Raw genomic sequence first — 21,528 nt, forward strand, 5'->3', positions numbered from 1 at the left:
ATATTTTCTATCAATCGCCAAATCATCATCACAGTCGCAGAAGATCTGCGTACTCCCGCTTCGTGCAGTATTGTGATCATCAAACGAGCTACAAATGAAATCATGAATATCAAAGTGACGAGGAAAACCATCTTGGCCACTTTTTGTGAATTAATAGCGATGGAATCCGCCATTGCATGGGACAAAGTTGACCGGGGAACGGTTTCTTGGTTTGATACACTCCTGCCATCTCTAGTTTCATTAGTCGCTTTAATCTGTATTGTTGCGATACCACGTCTTCGTCGTTCTATGCACGTGTAAACACCACCGGTACTGTGATCATCTTCGGTCGTTCCTGCGACACTCAGTGAGGACGAGACTGTTGTTCTTGGCAGCTCCACGTTTTCCTTTCCTGACGAAAGTTTTTCAGCACATAATACGTTCCAAAGCTTACCCGAGGGCACGGTAGAGGCACTGCATTTATCGGTCGCGTCACTCATTGTTTTCTCGTCGCGGGGAGATAGTTCTGCATTTGTATCATCTTCCTTTGTCACAGAGCTAACGGAACTGAGGGACATTGAACGTCTAAACTGTGGCGAGTCTGTAACTGTATCACCATCGCTGGCAGTGACAGCGAAAGACCCACTAGCTGAGAAATTGCTTGAAGCGTCTTCTTGATGTTGGCATGTGGAATCAAGATTCTCCTCCTCTTCCCGAGTTTTTGCGATTTCTTCCGAGCGTCGCTCAGACTTAGCAAACGTAAATGGGGACCCTTTACATGTAAAGTTATTCCTTTTGTCCGGTGGGTTTGGAGGTCCTAGCCTGCTGTTTTGATATTCCGCAATCAAGGCAGTCCTTATTCGTACGTTGCGTCTCTTCACGGTCAATAAAATGAGAATCCATTCGGTTAGGATGGTAATGCAGAAAAGGAAAACCGCTGGCACGAAAAAATATCCGTAAACATTGCTCGTTTTACACACACCTATATTTTGAGCCTGACGTTCGACGTGAGACCAGTACACTGTTGGTAGGGCCATGGTAAGACCAAAGGCCTCGGCTAAAATGATGTACACGATGGTCCTATTGGTTGTCATGTGAAGCTTTGTCTTTAAGGGATATCTGAGGGAGCATAGGCGATGCGTTGCTGTGATGAACAGTGAAATGACCGTACATGAGGGGCTGGCAAGCGTCACAAAAGCAGATATTTTGCAGATTGCTGTATATCTGTACTCGTAATAATGTACAATGTGTAATATCCGAAAAGGCACAGCAATAAAACAGACGATAAAATCGACATAGCCGAGGCAGAGAATAAAACACTCGTCTGGTGTTTTTTCTTTACGTCTGTGATAAACTGCGATGACCATACTGTTCCCTAATACTCCGAATACAGCAACAGAAATCAGTACAACAAGACTTGGCACGCTTTCTTTCGAGTAGTTCGTTCGTAAACTGTTCAAATATGCTACCTCCGAGTCAGCAATCGTCGAAAAATTTGCGTCCAGGTCTGAAAAAGGCGTACTTGTCATATTACCATAGTCTAATAGTTTTGTGAAGCTCCCAGGTGATGAATACAATTCAAGTCAGTGTAAAATATGGTGAGAAAAAGCTTTTATGGTCATAATTAGCATATGCAAATATGTTGACAAAGACGCCTCGTTTAGTTCGAGAGAAGGCGAATGGGAGCAAGTGAGCAATAGCAGGAAATTATCTTTTTGTAATTTTGTGTGTAATTTGCATGAAGTAAGAGTGAGGGTGTGTTTGACGTCAAAGTGTCCATGAAAAGAGGTGTCAACGATTGACTTATATGGGGAAAAGGTTGGGAAGAATAAAATGTTCGCAGTCATACAAAAGCCACGACCGGAAAGTTATTCTGATATCGATGTTCTGGCGAAAACACTAATGCAATGTGTCAAGGAAATGCGTATACTTTGCGTGGATTATTGGCGAATCTTAGCAACGCAATCAAAGAAATTAATCTCAACAATGACTTACTTACTTCTCTATTGTTTTTTTCTACTTTGTTAAAATTAGCTTTACGTTTTCTACAGAGCACGATTGCTACAAAGTAATACCTACAGTAGTCAAATTAAACACGATAAATAAAGCATCAAAAGTGCCAAAAAATTTGAAAATATTGTAGAATATTACAAAATGATATATCAGAATCTTTCATGGTTCAAAGTATATTTGACATTCTGCTAAATGAAATTATGCATTTAATTGCTTCTAAAATTAATATTAAATATTTCTGAAACAAACTGAAACTGTATCGGATGTGCATTAGGCAATATGAGATTGCAAATTTCTTATCCAAATAATTCTGAACTTAAGAGCATTTTTGAGTGCTCGGTGGTGGTAGGATATTTTTACCAAAGTCTATCCTAAACATTTTATCTTGCTCAGTATCAGAAATGTTATTCTGGAAAGCGTTCGCCGTCAATCCCAATATATCAAAGCCCACCTGTGCGAAATTTACGCTAGCCCGATGGCCCGAGGCCAGCTCAGTGTTTTTATGCCGGACCAGTAACTTGTAAAAGAAGCAGACCCGACTGTCCTGTTGTTCCCAAAGAAGCGGGTCAGTAACTTTCACTATATATAAAGACGTTTACCCGAATGTTTTGCAAAGCGTAATACCTGACAAAAGTATTGAGAGATACGAATTTTATTCTTTCAAGACATATGTAAAACGTGAAAGTCGCAAATAAAAACTCAACAGACATATCGGTACTGCATCTATAGGCGATGGATTTACTAGTATGAAGCTTTCTCGCGAGAGTGATAGCGCTATTCGGTATGCTCCCCATATGTTAAGCATGTGTTACGGTTCGATATCTCCTTGCGATCATAAATAAAGGGTTGTATGTAAGCGTATCAGTCGTATGAGTGCAAGTGACGTATGTCGATCGGTAAAATGTGCAAGGACTTGAATATAAAATAGAAAGGAAATGAAGGCAACTTCACACATTGGATCGACCGCTGTTAATATCGAGTGGATCATTGTAGTTGTGTTATTTGTGTGAATTATACGTACAGGGCGAAACGCAACTGAACCGCTGTAGAGGACACCGCGACATTGTACTTTATGAAATCGGATATTTACAGCTACTATATAAATCTCCGATATATATATATGTATATCAGATGGCCGCGATTTGACAAGTCTAGGCTAGAAGTTCGAATCAGTCGGCCTTGGCCGGATCTGTAAGGTGGTGAAATCTTTGCTATCGGATATTTACCCACGATTTGTATCGTCTTTTATCGAAATTAGAGTCGGTTAATCTCCGATATATATCGGATATCATACCCGCAATTTGACAAGTCCAGTATATCGACTAGTATCGATATCAGTGTCCCGAAATCGCTTATAAATATCGGCGATTTTACAGGATGTGTAAATCGCCGATACACAAGGCAAGTATTTCTAGTATTTTCAAGTATCAATGTTTCAAGAAGCCAGAATGGTTTTGAAAGAGTCAGCTGTTGTTTTACTTCATTTGCGTGCGGTATCCAGTGTTTGTGGTATCACAACTACATTCCTGATCGGAATTCTGGACTCTTGGCTTTTCCGTGTTGGGACATATTCTAAGCCCATGCTTGTGCTCGTTTCTCATGTTAGAAACAGTTTTTGTGAAACGCCGTTTTAAGAAATAAAAAGTTTTTTATGTGTCTTTTTTAACCTTTCACTGATTTCATATGATTTTTTGGCACTGTTACAAAGATCAGTCGCCCAAAATGTGGTTTATAATGATAGTCATCTTCATTTGCTTTACACACATACAGAGAGAGAGAGAGAGAGAGAGAGAGAGAGAGAGAGAGAGAGAGAGAGAGAGAGAGAGAGAGGAGAGAGAGAGAGAGAGGAGGAGAGAGAGAGAGAGAGAGAGAGAGAGAGAGAGAGAGAGAGTTTAATGTTAAGTATGAATATTGAAGGGGCGTCTTTTTAATTTTATTTTTTCAGTCAAATGTTCTGATCGCGGGTAAAATATCTGCATCATATTTGGTACACCGCAACAGCACTTCATGTCATATATAGTCATTTCAGACGGCAAGGGAACAAGTTGAGTTGAGAGAGAGAGAGAGAGAGAGAGAGAGAGAGAGAGAGAGAGAGAGAGAGAGAGAGAGAGAGAGAGAGAGAGTCTATTTTGTGACTTTTTTGTCTTGTCATTTGATATTTACTGTTGAGGAACGACATATATTTTTGTCGACGAACAATACAAACACCACATATAGTCTTCCATGTCTTTGAATCCGACGGTGTTTTGCACTAATTCGTTCTTGAAGAGATATATTTCAAGAATAAATAAAATGTGTTTCACAAATCAATGTGTTGACTACGCTAACTCTTCTTTACATTTATTAACACGAATATATCATTATGTTTATCTGACTCAAACTATTTCAAGTTAACACTGTTAGGTCTTCTGTTTCTAATTATTCTCAACATACTTGAAGTCACACAGGTGTCTTTCTACACACGATTTCATGCAATCTTTATTTACCAAAATAAAGTTCTCCTTCATACCTATTCGACAAATTTTAGTTCAGTATGTTGTTCGGTAGGAAAACCTTCCGTAACTTGAGTTTGTAAAGGAATTTCTACAATTTGTTCACGGCATACAAATAAGATATTTTAAAACCAGTATAATTTTGCGACAATTGTTTGTCTTTAAATTGCAAGCCATATTTGCAATATGTAAAACAAAAAAATTATGTATTTTTTGGCCATTTCAGGCGGAATCAAGAGTTCAAGACTCCTAAACCTATGAAAAATTTTGAGCCCGTGTTGTGATATCATCACCTCCTGCACGACCATGATAAATACTTATCGATTGCCAAACATTCCAATCTGTTTTGTCTGATAGCCGTTTTCAATTTTCAGTTGGAAGGAAAATCAAAGGGCAGTTTAAAAAGTACACGTAACGCTCGTTTCTGAAGATTGAAAACATTATCAGTGTCTTTTTTATGTCAAGATACGGTTACTAATACATGATCAAGAGCACTCTGGAATAGCCCAAAATATAACACAAAACTTATGGGAGATATTCGTCAACCTACGTAAAAGACCAATCCACATAAATACGAACGTTATAAAGATAAAGTTATATGAGGAGTCATCCTTGAAAGTTTTCAAAATTGAACTCGGAGAATCAACATATCAGAAATACGTATACAGACAATTGGTTACCAGCTTCATTCATGAGATTCAGCCTTAAAAAAAGAAACTAGCTTTTACCGATATTTATGTGAATACGATTCGCTGTCACCGAATCTAAGATAGGATGACAGTCACCATATAGAGCCTATTTACCTCACCATTCATTTACCCCTTTGAAGTAGAATTGGACCACTAGCATTCACATATGCAAGGAGGGGTCAATGAATTACGATAGTTCATGGAGATAGTGCATAAAATAACATAGGTACTAAAGTCAAGCCCTGTTGGACTCTTGCAGCACCATGACGTTTGACCAACACATTACATACCCATGTAGCCAACAATTTAATGACGATTTGACAGATATAAAAATCTTAACTAGTTGATCACTCCATTCGACAATTCATGTACACAGTGATAACTTTGCTGACAAAATATTGTAGTCAATAAAGTCCAACGCCTTTGAAAGATCAAGCACTACTGCGCCATACATGTGCACTCTTTGTAAATGGATGCATTGAGAGTTCGTATACGTTGAGAAAGTGGTGGACACAGATTCTGACGTGCTTACTCCTAATTGCAAAGGAAGAAAAAGGAATGATCTGCTTCATTGTACTTGTGGGGTTGTATAAGCAGTGTTATAAGTATCATTTGTTGAATATGCTTTCAAACAAATAAACAAACCAACAAACAAAAAACGCAGCTCTTCATCGACAGTTAAACATGAACAGAAATGCAATTCCTTATTGTGAATTATTGAAATCATTAGTAACAATGTAAAAACACACGCAAACAAACAAACAAAGTGTTGCAGTTCGATCCTGTGTTTTAATAGAGTGCAAGAAGATCTCCTTAATGATGACTTTACAAACCGCAGTAAAGTGTTGGTAAACCGTTGTGTAAAACGTGTCGGCCGCTTTACAAGTCAGTGACAAGTAACATTGTAAGGATGCCAAAACACTGACTCCGCTCAAGGTACAATGCACATGCATTTAAAGGTCGTCGGAACGGCGCTAAGAGGTCGTATGGCAGGTATGGGACCAACACGATCAATTTTTAGGCTACGTTGGCGACTGATGAAAGTCAAAACATATTTGTCATGATGTACAACGTCAAATTTAAATGTTGCGGCTATGTTTAAGTGATGCATCTAGATTCCGTGCATAAAAACACAAGAAAGTTTCACAGACGCAGTTCCGACGACACCCCCCCCCCCTCCTTTAACAAAATAGGCCGCGCTCCTATAGGACGAGATGTATGTCTTAGCTATCAAAATGCCAAACAGCTCGATATATTGATGCAGTTTTCTATGAGAAATCATTGATTTACATACTGTATAGAGCGAAAGATCCGCTGTATTAACACTGTACACAGAAAACCTGTAAAACAGTCCGCAAAATTTATAGGCCTACAGGACCCTACAAGCGGAAAAAATACTCCCCTGTAAACCAGCCGCCCTTCAGAGAGATCAAAAAACATCCCCAACCAATCCAAATTATCATGGACGCTGTGTACTCGAACCTACAGGAGCGTGGAAAATGTAAACGGACAAGATGGTTTCAAACTTGGGTACGAAGGTTGGTGTTATTTCTTCCTGTAGGGTTCTTTTTGCAAAATGTCTTTTGTACTGAAATATATGCTTTCGTTAGAAGTAACATGTACCAAACAGATTCTAACATGATTTATGTATTTTGTGTTATAAAAACATGTTTTATATTGCTTTATTGCTCTAACATTTGCATGGTATGTGCATGAATCAAATTTTAGAGTATCATGGTTTTCTGACAAGTGTGTCACAGATATGTCGCTTGATTTGCTTGTCAAACAGTGCACTGTATTCGGAAGTCAACCAAGCTTTCATCAAATACATTCTTGTACGTAATGCTGTCTCCTAATTAAAGCTGACTGTACAGAAATCCGGGTAAGTCCTCACAGCCATGATCAAACTTTTTTGAACTTTGTAGAATCTTTAAATTCCAATTACTTTCTCTCAAATACAGTACCAAATTTCATTTATACTTGTAAGGTCCCACTATTTTACAAGGAATCAACTCGCTTAGGGAACATTCGTTTTCTTACGGGGAGGGGAGATCTGCGGAACTTAAGCAACAAATGAAATGTAAAAGTGCGTCCCCGCCAAATTAAATTTCTAAAATTTGAAATTTGACCCACTCCCAAATTTATCAATTGTAAAATGTGACCGCCCCTCCAAAAAAACCCGTCAGATTTGATTCCCTTTTCACACTATGGCCAAAAATTGGGCCTACAAAAGTGTTTGCCAGAAAAAGAGTGACCCTCCCCAATTTTCATGCACAAAAAACACCGACCCTCCCCCAGATGTCACAGTCCGTATCAATAATATCTTTGTTGACATATTATTTCTCATTTGACCTTTGAACTTTTCAAAAAATCTTTTTTTTTTGAACTTTACAAATAATCATTTGGGTGAATTTCCAATATCATAATTTGTTTTTCATATCTGCTCTTTCAAACCTAATATTCTCATCAGGTACGTCAATTGTCATAGACCATGTTAATCGTTTTGGGGAGATTCCAAAATCAAATTTCTGGTACACACTTGCACCTGTAACCACCCTAGGCTAATCAAGTACATTGATGTCAATAATCAAGCGTCTATAAATACACAGATTTAGCTAGTTTTGTATTAAAAAATATTCATATGGTGAATCAACATTTTGGTGAAATTCAAAAAGCAAATTTCTTGGACACACATGGACCTGTAACCACCCTAGTCTAATCGAGTACATTAATATCAATAAGCAAGAGTCTATAAATACACAGATTAAAGCTAGTTTTGTATTTAAAAAATATTCAAAGTTTTCTCATAGGCTACAATGTATAGTGAATCAATATTTTGGTGAAATTCCAAAAGCAAATTTTTTGCCATAGCACCATACAGACGTTCGTAAAATTGCCCCCCCCCCCCGATTATTGATTGAAAAATTTAATCCCTAAAAAGATTTTCGTAACCCCCCTCCACCCCCTCCGATTTTCACCAACTTCCCTCCCCGCATAAAATACGATTGCTCCCTAAGTACAACTGAAGCGTTGCAAAAGCCATATTAGATCTTCGGTACAGTAACATTATGCATTTGCTTGGGCTTTGTTTTGTTTTGTTTTTAAGGCAGAAATCCAGTCAGAAAACACCACTGCTATCATGGACCATAGAGCTAGAAACCGTTTCTTGCTCCATGCTTGGACCCACAGCTAAGGCCGCGTTCAAAAAATGGTGAGGGGGGGGGCTGGAGAAATCGCGATCGGAATCTTATTTTTTTCAGATCGCCCCTCAATACCCTCAAAAATTTTCAAGACCCCCCCTCAATACCCTCAAAAATTTTCAAGTCCCCCTATATTACCATATAGCCGCATATTTATTAGGAATGCACGCAGAGTAAAAAGAAACATGTAATGTGTCGTTCTGCACGCAGATGTTCAACACTACCTCATATCAGCAGGTTGTAGAGCCATATACCTAGTGGACTTTTTGGATTTCTCAGTCTAAGCCAACTTGAGTTTATCCAACTCTGGCCAGTTCAATGGCGCCAGCTGAAAAGCACACAAAATGACAATCATGAGAGAGTATGAAAATTGTGTATTCCAACCTATGTTTAACCAAATTGTGAAAAAATGAGCATAGTGACCTACCGATTTTTTTTCCAAAAGTACAAGACATATACAACTTAGATGCCACTTATGTTTTACAAAATTGACAATACTGGAAGGTTAAAATATTCCATGATATTAATGTTTTAATCTCAGAAATTTTGGGTGTAATAATGGCAAATTTGATAAAAAATAAATGATTCCATTTAGTCACGCATTTTTCCATTTAAATTAGAGTCTTTACTGTTCAAAGTTTTACTTTTGTGTTATTGGTACCATGAGATGTGAAAATGTCATTCACTGCTTGAACTTGAAATGAATGGTTTTATATCTTGTTTTTAAGTGATTTTAGAAAAACTGACTTTTCATCATACATTAGTATAAGATCAAATATGGTGACCCAATCTTTTTTCTCTAATATTTGATTGTTCTCATATGCCAGAACTCAAAAATCCATAGTAACTGTTAGTCCCCTAGACTTCTATGTGTTGCTCTCTGGCTGGATCTTGTGCACAAGTAGATGTATGTTTCACCGTCAAGTGTCCTATGACCAAAACTCTTCTTAAACTACATCAGAGTCAGAGCTACATATGTCACTGTCACTGCCAGTATGTAGTAGCAGGGCAGTAGCTGTATTAACGTTTTATTTTGACAATATTTTGTTCAGTTTATACATTTGCGTTCTTGTTGTACTCCCTACAGCATGTTGAGCTGTCAAATATTCAGCTTGCCAACACAGCCTACCTGTACCGTGCATTTGTATCATTCAATTATCACCAATATTTAGACAAACGGGCTTTGTTGACAAACTGAATACCAAGAAACTGTGTTTGATACATTGCATAGAAATATTGAAAAATTATCAACAGTTGCAGCTTCTGCCCCATTACAAGGCCAACTTGGTTTACGAAAATTTAACGGCATTCATACATTTTTAGATTTTTTCGAGATTACAGACATAAAATGTGACAAAACGGTTCTGGATTTTGTTTAATTATTACTAACATTAGAACCATTAGACGACATCAAACTGTTGGGAGTCAAAATATTTTCAGGTCCCCCTCATAGGCAGAGCAAAACTTTCAAGTCCCTCCCTCGACTACCCCAAAACTTTTCGAATCCCCCTGAATTCCTCCAGCCCCCCCACCATTTGTTTGAACGCGGCCTAAGGAACGAAACAAATGTCTGTATGTAACGGTTTTGTTTTATTTTTTATTTAATCTCGAACCAACAGGTTGCCCAAATAACAGGTTCGTTTGAAAATAAAAATGTAATACAAAAACGAAAAATATATACAGTTACAACGTAAACAAACAGACAGGAGAATTCACATAAAAACAGCAACACAGTGAAAGATACACAGAAATACATCCAGATAAAAGTAATTATTCAGAAAAAAGGATCTTACATAATCCATGACGAAAATTACTGAAGTTATTAAAAATATCTAAATTTTGCTTGTTACAGATAAAATTAAAATATGTCTGAAATCGTGATAAAGTGTTTCAAGATATTCGTACTGACACTGGTCTAAAAAGAACAGCACGACGCAAGGTAAAAGCAGGAACGTTAACAAGAACATCTGGTACACTATAAACTGAGTGAAGGATTTGATAACGAAAAAGAGTGTCTAAAAATTTTCGCCTGTTCTCCAATGTGGGAAGGCGAAATTCATAACATAGGTTACCATACAGAGCCCTTGAGTAAGCTATCGATGAACGGAAACAAAGTTACTAACTTGATAAATTTTATTTGGACTCTTTCTAATTTCTTTATTAAATATAATTGATGAGGGGACCAGATGGGTGAGCAGTATTCAACATGGCTTCTGACGTAGAAGACATACAATGTTTTTAAAACTTTGATACTATTAAAATATTTACAAGAACGCTTGATAAATCCTAGCATTTTAAAAGCCTTTGAAACAACATGGTTAGCCTAATGTGCATACTCCAGTTAAGTTTACTTGTTAAAAATACACCAAGGTCTTTTACAAAGTTGGTGCGAGTCATGATAGTTTGCTTAGTACATTTGTAAGGAAATATTTTGACGGTTTTTTTTCAAAGTGAATGAAATACATGAACATTAACATTTAATGACAACTTCCATTTGCTCGTCCACTTCACAACCTGGTTGATATCTTGTTGCAGTTTGATGCAATCGGACATATCAGTAATGGCCATAAATAACTTGGAATCGTCAGCATACAAAGATAAATTTGCATGGTTCATGCATTCAGACATTTCATTGATATAAAGTACAAAAAGGAGCGGACCCAAAATAGACCCTTGGGGTACACCTGATGTGACATGTCCCCATGATGACACTTCCCCGTCAAAAGCTACCCTTTGTAAACGACATTCAAGATATATGGAGAGCCAGGTTAACAGATTACCACCTATACCATATGACTGAAGTTTATGAATCGATAAAGTGTGGTCGACCGAGTCAAAAGCTTTTGAAAAATCCAAGTAAATAGAGTCAACCTGCCCTCCTTTGTCCATCACTGAGCTGATATAATTAATATACTTTACTTTACTTTACTTGACTTGACTTTACTTACTTACTTTACTTTACTTTCTTTACTTTACTTTACTTTACTTTACTTTACTTTACTTTACTTTACTTTACTTTATTGCTCAACAACACACTCAAGGAGTGCGGTAAGGCAAAAATTACAAAACTCAGCAAACACTGGATGAAGCTGCTGCTGGGGGAGGAACTAACGTACAAGAAATAAATTTGGCAAGAGGTAGTTTATCTTTGTGAGTAAAGATATACATGAACTTTTCTCTGTCATTCAAATCAAGAAAGCCAGGATTATACAAACTAGTGAATGAAAATAGACTATCTCGATAAGCTCTGTATTTTGGACATTCTATTACAAAGTGAAATTCATCCTCGACTAAAGACTTACAATACTTGCAGAATCTTTCATTTGCAGGAACTTTTGGAATTTACCTTCTACCCAGTTCTATTTGTAGGTTGTGATCCGAAATTCTTAGTTTTGTCAGCCACCTCCTATAGGTAAAAGATCTTATATCTAGCAAGTAGGCCTATTAAACTTTCAAATTCAAATTTTGTCTTAAATAGTCTGATATAGGCCTAAGATATCAGATTTGTCGTGGTCGAACGACCGCTGACAAACCCATGTTGGCTTTCAGATATGACAGATTTTCACATGATTAAAAAGATTATTGTACACTTGTTTCTCAAAAATCTTACTGGATAAGGGCAAAAGTGAGATTGGTCCATAATTTACAACCTCAGTCCGGTCCCCAGCTTTAAAAATAGGGACAACGTTTGCCCGCTTGAAAACACCTGGAAAAACTCCCTGTTTGTGTAAAAGAAAGAGAAATTTGTGAAATTGACAACTTCCGCGTCAGCTGGGCCTGTTGGACAGATATTTATTTTTCTCTCGCGTGAAGAAGAAAATTATGCGCGTGTAACATTTAGGTACCCCTTGACATACCCGTGTACGTGTGCCTGTGAAGGCGCGGGCGGGGCGTGTCGGTCGCCAATAGTGACGTCAAGAAGCGTCGGTTACCACGTAGCCTCGTTTTCGTGAAAGAAACAACATGGCTGACATAGTTTTGTACTGCTGTTCCATTTTCTGAACTGAAACAGCAAAACGAAACAGTCTTTCACGAACTCACTCAAAGTTTAATCACATATTTTAGAGCACAGTTTCATATTTATCATGGATACTGATCAGGTCGAGTTCTTGCGCGATCAAGGTAAGTCTTCCCGTATGATCCACCTCCGTCTCGGATCGTTTCAAAAGTTTGGGCGGTCAAATTGAATGTGTTCCGCCTGTACATGTACACCGAAAGTCAGTTGTAACGATTTAAATGAGAACCTGTCCATGTTTACAACTCATCAAGCCAATCTATGCGAGTACATCTACTACACCATACATCCGACGATAATGATTACACTTTAAATGCAAGCTCTATGGTGTAAATATGAATATCAACAAATTAATTTTGAATCACAATCCTTCCAATTGGCCAACTCCACGTCTCACGGTCTGAATGAATGTTGCGGCATCTTTGCAAGATAAACTGTGAATCAGATACCAACAGCCCCCTCCCCTCCAGGTGCCCGTGTTCCATCAACTGCAGTATTTAAAAATATTGTACGTCACAGACCATTGATGTATTCTCTGTTCCACGTCTACATGCGAACGTGTATCCATTAAAGATTACCAGAGCTCAAAATGCATTTTTCGTACACACAATCACATTGTTGAGTGTGTAGCAGGGTGTTGGAGGGTTTAAAAGTCGTAAAAGTCAAAACCAGCACATAAAAGGTAGAAATCCGTCCCGAAAAATCACAGCTATGGTTGATTCATGTCCTTTTTTAGCTCCATGGATGCATGGTTGATTGTAACTGTTGGTCCATACATAGCTGTGGTTTTTCAGACGAGATTTTTGCCTTTTAGTCAGGCTGGTTTTGACTTTTATTACTTTTAACCCCTCCACCAAGTCAAAACCGGCCCGTAAAAGGCAGAAATCCTGTCTGAAAACATCACAGCTATGGACCCACAACTATATGGTGGTTGATGTACATTTTAGTATATTGGATACTAAAGATTAAAGTAAGATGCAAAATGGCACTCGGAAAGGCAGATTTTTCCTTTCGATTTGGTTACATGAACGTCAATATGCATCATCATTAGAAGGAGAGACACAAAAACTACTCACCAAGCTACGTACAGGTAGTAAACCATGACCGAGCAATTAAAAGAGGCAGACATACTATTCCAAAAACTCCAATTACCGAAAGATACTGTACTCACTGCAACTCTTTTACTGTTAGTAACGGTATTGAAGATGAAGTGCATTTTTTCTGTGTCTGTCCAAACTATGAAGTTCAAAGAAACAAACTTTCTCAGCAAAATTAATCTTCCAAAACCCACCGAAATCAGCTGACTTTTTGGCAAACAAGAGTTGTCATTTAATGAACAACTTGCAGATTATATTTGTACATTATATGAACTAAAAATATCAAGAAATATGTATGATATTATATTACTAATATCTTATTATGTGAGAAAAATTAAACATTTTTATGTAACAATTTAATGTAAATCCTCCAATCACTTGCATGCAAGCAATAGATATTATATTATTGTTATCATTATCTAAGAGTGTTTGTTGGTTAAAATGACAACAGTGAAAACTGGGGCAGATACTTATATTGTAATTATTTTAATATTTAGTGCACAGATTGAACGTTATTCTAAGTCAGTATCAAGAAAAGTACCTGCCAATAGAAGTAGGCAAGGTAAGTGTAAGACCTAAACACTGAATGTAACCTTCTCCAGTTGCTGTCATTAGTATGACAACGTCATAATTATGTAAATCATCCTGAACACTTGCAAAACATTCACTAGGTTCTATGCTTCTCTTGATTAACAGTATTTTTAAAGTTTCTATTTTGTCATAAGTCCAGAGTCAAGGTGCTGAGACTACATGTTTTCTGTGAAATGTTAACTTCAATGATAGGTCATGTAGTAGAAGACTGTTGACCTAGTTAAAAATCTGTATTTTTCTTTCGTTCTGTTGTGATAATATCAAATGCAGTTTGTTGTTCGACTCCAAAATTATGTAAACACCTCACTCTGGTATTCAACATTTCAACATTTCTTGCATGTGCATGTATGTGTCAGGTCAGATTTGAGTGTTGACAATGACTTTCTAGTCTAGAGTAGGATTCATCTGTCCATTGTGACATACGTACATGTAGCATGTTACATGCATTGTGTTTGCATGCCAAATAGTTTGTATGTCATATGGTACCTCTTGATGAGTTTTAATCTCGGACAAATTGCATCCAACCATTCTGATGCTTAGATAATTCAAAAACCAGAATGCAAAGTGTATTTTTGATTTGCACTTTCAATGATTTCAATGGTGATATCATGATGGTCATTTCTCTGTCACTTCGCAGGCTACAATATATCAATTATCATTCTATCACTCATTGTTCTATATTATTTGATTGGCTGAAAGCTGCCACTCTATGAAACTCATGCTGATTCAAATTACTGCAATTCAAATTTTTCATGGCCAAGCATCATGGAGATAGAAAACCTTGCTTCAGAGGATTCAGAGTACTCAAAATAGTCTTGCTAGATAGAAATTTGACAAAGAGATACACCTGGATATTGAGTAATTACTTTATTAGGCCACAACATCTTACCATCTGAAACAACAACAGAAACAGTAAAATGCCTGGAAAATAATAATCCATTGTGTCATAAAGTACCGGTAATGTCTTATCAGCAGGTATTAGTTTCACTGGTGTTATCGTACACCAACATATACACCAACAAGTACAGTATAGATGCTGTGTTGACAAGCTTAATAGTTTGAGTTTCAATACATCTGGGGCAAGAACTAGCAACTGAAATACAAGACAAAAGTAGTGAAAAAAATCGTCGAAAGTTACATCGGAAATTTATTTCAGAAAGGAAAGGCAGAAAGTTGTTTTCTGGAATGATGTAATGAAATTATTTTCAACAGTTACAGTTAATGAGTGGATTTCAAATCATTTACACACTGTCAATGTTATATCTCTGATGAATTTTTTTTTACAACATATTGCAATTGCTTTGTATTACTGTGCAGAAAACTGCTGATCACCAAGTCATATAAATCACCAAGTCATATTGAAGTACAGTAAATATTATATACTGTCTGCTTTTGCTAAAATGGTTAAAATATGAGGGTTTTCAAAAAAGTTTGTTTCACTTTGTCCAGCTTGTGGAATTTCGGGTCGTTAAGTACCAATACATGAAGTTTCAGAAAAATCATGAATTCTGAGAATAGAATATAGAAATATTTCCATCAAATTTCAAAGCTTCAATATTTTTGTCTTCCTTTTAACAGCATAAAAGTGTTTATTCTTCAGCTGACCTTCAGGCACCATGGCTGACAAGCAAGAGGTAACAATTCATCTATCATCTGACCCAGCAAATCACTTCATCTCACTCATAAACATTTAGCAGACACTGTCAAGTCTGTTCTACCAAAAATTTTATTACAATATTATTACAATATTACAATATTATTACAATATTATTTTATTTATTACCCAGAAAAGTTACATACAATACCAAAGACAGCAACAAGTTTGAATAAGTCAAAAATGATCTGGGCAAGGGGAAACAGGATATAGCTGGTAGCTAGTCGAGCCTGAACCCCAACATGTGAAAATTGTGGTGCAGAAATACATAACGAGGGCTCACAAATGAATACGTTTAAGAAATAAAAAATAATTTACAAACAACAAACCAAAACAAAACTTATGGAAAATATGCAATATTTGTAACTTTCAAACACATGTTCTTGTTATTTTGAGTACATGTATAGCTGTCAGCACTATTAAACAATACTCATCATATATATATGTACACAGGTTATGTAAACATCACACTGTTACCTGGTATCTCAGCGTGTTGGGAGTAGACCAAGAAATTCTGTGCCAAAATCGTTTCAGTTCCTTTGTCAACAATGACCAACATCATACATGAAATCAAAATATTGTATGCATAAACCCCACAAATAACCTGAATCAGAAAAAGCTTATTGACTCTATAGACTTGCACAGCATTCATTAAAATAGTACCAATAACTGCCAAACTACATGTATGTACTTCTACTAGCTTGTAGTACCTGCACCAATACCTCTAATTGTTCTCTCAATACATTTATTTTACTAGTTTACTTTCACCATTGATAGCAGAGTATGACAGACAACTTGACACATTGAGAGAACAGAATAATACATACAAGGTAAGTTTTTACTACATTTAGAACAGCTGTTTACTTTGGATAGAACTGTTACTTTGTTTTTGCAAAGAGATATTTTCGACAGCCTCAGAAGGCATAACTGTTTTCTGAGTCTGTTGAAAGTACTTTATTACATAAGTACCACAGTTTACTTGCATCGAAGTGCGCGCGTACTACCGGTATTTGCTCTGCAGTGCAATACCAAAAACATTATGCCATTTCTTTATGTTAATGAGTATTTACCAATTTTGACCCGGAACTATTTTTGTTTGTAAACACAAAAATAGTGGTCTACAAGATTTCACTTTGGTTCGATGCTAGTTATCGTAAAATGGATTACATTACCGATAAAAAACTACGACCAAGGAAATTGCATGTACTTATCGTAGTGTGAGGATGATTTTTATTATCCGGAAGAGCAGTTTGTCATCAGCAAAGCAAATACATTGACAATGGGCGACGTCGGCACAGCCACAGTTACAAGTGGTTCGATACACGGTGGCCGATGCATGGCCACGGTGGCAGGCATCATGTATCGAACCACATGTAACTCTGGGCGCAGCGGAGCCAATTAAACAATCATCATTTTCAGAGACGTTTTGCCAGTAATTTTCTCACCGGACAATCCCTGTTTTCAGTCCTTAAAGCCCCAGTAGCTGCAAATGTTTACTAAACCAATCTCAAAATGTCCTTAGTTTTCCAAGAGTTTTCTTTGAATTTCTAGTAAAGACTGAAAAAGTGTATAACGCTGCCATGAGTGTCAAAATAGGCATGTACATTCAAAGGTTTTAACGTCATTTTTGATTTCCCGCCATTTTCAAAAACTACTGACAGAGAAAAAAAAGATTACAACAACAAAATGTTGGCCATCGTGTGTTGTGCATTCTAAATAAATGGCTTCATGCTTGTTTCTGGTATGATCATGATGTGTATGTGCAGGAAATACTGTTTTTTGTATTTTCCCGCGGGGGCGCCATTTTATGGGTGCGGCACCTGTTTATTATTAAGCCTGTTAAAACGTGTAGGCATGGTCCAAATCAGCGAGCAGTGATACTTCAATACACGTCCTTCAGTTAGTGCATTTATATGAACAAACTTTGGTTTGAAAATAAAATCATGAAAATAATGCATAAAATTAGCAGCTATTGGGGCTTTAAGAATATCTAGAAAGTCATTTTTGCGTGCAGTTTACTCTGTGCTTGTGTGTCCTAAATGCTATTGATAACAGTGATCGCTTGTGTGCAGCAGTGAACACTGAAATTTGATCGTTGGACAAGTTACGTTAGTCGTATCTTACTCTTAAAATTTCCGTAAAAATCTTTGAACTGGTATTTGCATCGATCATTTAGAAGAATTTCAAGCTCAACATGTGATAAAAATTAAAAGCGTTCCATTTTTAAAGTTATCTTCGTTTGACTATCTATGGCATGTTGCTATGTATTATGTATGTGTGAGCGATCGCAAGCAGAGTTCGAGCTCTCCGACGTTCCTCTGACGTCATTGTTGATAAACAAGTAAACAATAGTTTAGCCAATCAAAATAGAGGGTGTGGCGGCGTTGACCAATGAAAAGTGAATGCTGATTCAATGCCTCATTACAGTGATGTCAATGTTATATAACTCCGCAGGGTCGAGCTGAAGCTTTGACAGACAAGTAGTACGCACGACTTATCGTTGATTCTCTCGATAAATGATGGAAATAAAAGACAGAACATATGTAATAATAACAGAACCCCATGACCTGCGAGTGCAAGCGCGCCATACTAGCAGTATTTGCACTCGTGCTGTGGTGTATTCGGCGGCAGTCCTTTCACGAGCGAAGCAAGTGAAAGGACAGCCGAATACACCGCAGCACGAGTGCAAATACCGCTAGTACAGCGCACTTGCACTCACAGGTCATGGGGCTCTGTCATATTATGTGTCCTTGTCCTTGTGCATCAAACCATGGTAAAGGGCTTGTTATATGAAGGAATCAAAGATTGGGTTGAATGTCCCTGGCATACTTCTTAATATCACACATATTTTATGGATTTCACTCTTCCAAGGTTTTTGTTGAATTTTACTGCAATGAAGTAAATACTCAAAGCAAGCACTTTAGTATGTCATGCCATAATAAAGGGTATTGAATGCAAAAATCCCCCCCTCAAGAAACACTATATTATGCTGGACTTTGCTGAAATATTTCACCCAGGAAGTGTTTACAAGTAAAGAGAAATACTGTGAGGAAAACTGAGCAAAATTTAGGAGAAATGTTACATTTTATGTGCAGGTACATTTTGTATAAAATAAAGGAGAACGTTGATAACAAAATACTACCTCGTAAATGCAACTCAATGTCTCATAGATTTAATACTTTGTCTCCGAGCACGTTCCTTCAACAAGTTAAAGAAATGAGTTTCAGTGGTATAGCAATATAAGAGAAATGTAAAGTCAAAATGCCACAGATGATACTCGAAAGAATTTCATGTTTACATGTACAGTATGCATGCTGCCCTGCAGCTCAATCCTGTTTTTTTCCTTGCAGTGACCTTGGAACACTGTGTACTTATGATAATAGGATAGCTTTGTAAATTGAGAGGTAGCCCCAGCCACTCAAAGGATCACAGGAATGATCTGCTTGCTTGTATGTCATGTTTAAAACCTGAAAGATGCCACACAGGTTGTGTGACATCACATCAGAAAATAACTGCATGAACAAATAAACAACTTTTTATTGTGTTTTCATTACAGAGGGAGTTCCGAGAACAGCAGTCAAAACTAGAACAGCTTATAGGTGAAAACAAAAGGTAGATAATGAGATATTGCCAAATGTTTGTTTCAACCTGTTCACCCCACATTCCCTGTAAAAAGGTCCACACTTGCCATTGATAATATTGGATTTGGGTAAAACCATGGTGGTGAAAGGGTTAATCACAATACATTATGTTTACACGCATACTTGTAGAATTACCACAGTCCTCATCTTTACATGTACATACTGGAATACATTAAACTACTACTGTTATCATCTGAACATACATGTACATACATGTACCAGTACCCATACAGTTGTAGAATTGCGACTGTCTTCATCTATAATTGTTGTCTTCATATACATACTCAGATAAATTAACCTTTGATTACAAATTTTGGTCCATATATTTATTATGTGACTATAAGTATATTTTTTTTTATCAGTATATTTTATAATTCAATATTCTGTGCAACCCCAATACTGAAATGAGTTCAACATTTTTACTTATGCAATTCTACCAGCCTCATTCTAAGCAAACACAGTACTTGTTTCAAGTGTATGGTTAATTTACAGTGGTTTGCTGTCATTTCAGATTTTTCTCAAACAGTCAATTTTTTGTACTGATATTAACATGTTCTAATGAAAATAGTCTGATTTAACTGTTTTAACAGAAATTATCATCTACAACTAGTACAAATAAGTATTCAATGATGCTTTGTTTTGTCAAAGTTCTAGATGTGTATGTCTTCTTCACATCATACAAATATGATGATTTTCTGAGCTTGACAAACAAGCCTGTCTGCAAATAGTATGTGGAAGTACATGAATGTACCTATATATTGTGTACGAGATTGACTGTTATTCAGGCAAATACATCAAAACCAACATCATAACCAAATTGAAAGATATGACAAAGCTTACTTTAATATCTAATATTAGATGTCATGAGGAATTAAGACGTTCTATTGAGAATCAGTTACGGGATACCCAACCATTGAGTGCTGGTGAGACAGCTGTCTTGAATGAAGAAGATGTACTTCACAATCTACAACAACAAGTACAACTCGTTACTCAGGTGAGAAAACGGTCCTTCCAGTAGGAACATTGGAAAATCTATCTGAGGTTATTACCTACAGTAATATCACTTGTGCCTGTATGGTATTGGAGTGTGTGTCATTTCTGCAGCAGTAGACATAAGACAGAATTGAGTGTCTAATGCAACACAAATGATATGATATTGTGATATATGATATCATGAGGTTATTGCAAAAAAGCTGTAAAGGATGCACAGGGATGTTAGGGCAGTGTATCATCTGAGGTGAAATGGAGGGTGATGCATGATGCTGATTTTCCAAGTGCATCCTTTGTGGTATATCCATGACAACCTTATTATACGTACATCTTACATTCATGACTAGCATGTACAACCATTTCCAAGTTTGTGTAATTTGTGAATGTCAGAAGTTTTTTTTCCAACTTATAGCAAGTATGGAACACTGATCTGGCCATGCTCCTGATATCCTGTGTAGCTGGACGTACAGAAAGTAAAATGCATTCTGGCATTGTCTGATGGGTCCCTTGAAACCGTCCAAAAAGGGAACACTTAGTGAGAGACCTCATTTAATGCTCTGAATTTTCGGTGCCTGGAAACAGTCAATGTTACGGAATGCGCATTCTGTGCTGCTTTTTTGGTGCACTAAAAATCTATTGTGATCGATGGTACATGTAGCTGTAGCTGTATTATAGTACGTTATACCTGTACTCATAGTGCAAATATAATGATTTGATTTGTGAAGATGATTTGATTTGTGAAGATGGCAAAATGACAGTACCATAATTAGACTACTTCATACCAATTTTCAACTCACTCTTTATTCAGACATGGCAACCATGGATCACATGTTCACGCTCTGCTGTAGTCTGCCTGTCAGTACTGCAAGAACATCATGCAGTATATGTTACTTGCATGATTTTGACAAATTGATCTAATCCGGGGACATCTAATTCCAGGATGCATCCATCACATTAGGTCATTACCTAAGGTAGAACACAGATATTTGGACTCTAAAGCTTTTACAATACTGTTTAGGTCTACCACTTGTGGGGGCTCATTGAAGTGTGACTAAAATTGTCAACAGCGTAAGTTTGTGAAAATAGAAAATATAACTTTGTCCTATCCAGTTAACACAGGGATGGTAGCCATTTCAATTTTGAGAGTTGGTGAATATTTGGTAAATC

At 36.9% G+C, this 21,528-nt stretch overlaps 1 protein-coding gene across 2 annotated transcripts in view; it reads left to right on the forward strand.

Moving 5' to 3' along the window:
* The first annotated feature begins 12,313 nt into the window (after positions 1-12,313).
* The window catches only part of LOC139130804 (sodium channel and clathrin linker 1-like), a 57,224-nt gene continuing 48,009 nt past the window's right edge, over positions 12,314-21,528 (forward strand). For both annotated transcript variants that reach the window (XM_070696594.1, XM_070696595.1), the window contains exons 1-6: positions 12,314-12,495; positions 13,983-14,047; positions 15,655-15,710; positions 16,488-16,560; positions 19,287-19,342; positions 20,230-20,365. In XM_070696594.1, coding sequence (XP_070552695.1) covers positions 12,459-12,495; positions 13,983-14,047; positions 15,655-15,710; positions 16,488-16,560; positions 19,287-19,342; positions 20,230-20,365 — 423 coding nt within the window. In that variant the 5' untranslated portion in view covers positions 12,314-12,458. The remainder of the gene's footprint in view (positions 12,496-13,982; positions 14,048-15,654; positions 15,711-16,487; positions 16,561-19,286; positions 19,343-20,229; positions 20,366-21,528) is intronic.

The sequence above is a fragment of the Ptychodera flava genome, chromosome 4 (genome assembly GCF_041260155.1).
Source record: "Ptychodera flava strain L36383 chromosome 4, AS_Pfla_20210202, whole genome shotgun sequence".
Classification (NCBI taxonomy): Eukaryota; Metazoa; Hemichordata; class Enteropneusta; family Ptychoderidae; genus Ptychodera; species Ptychodera flava.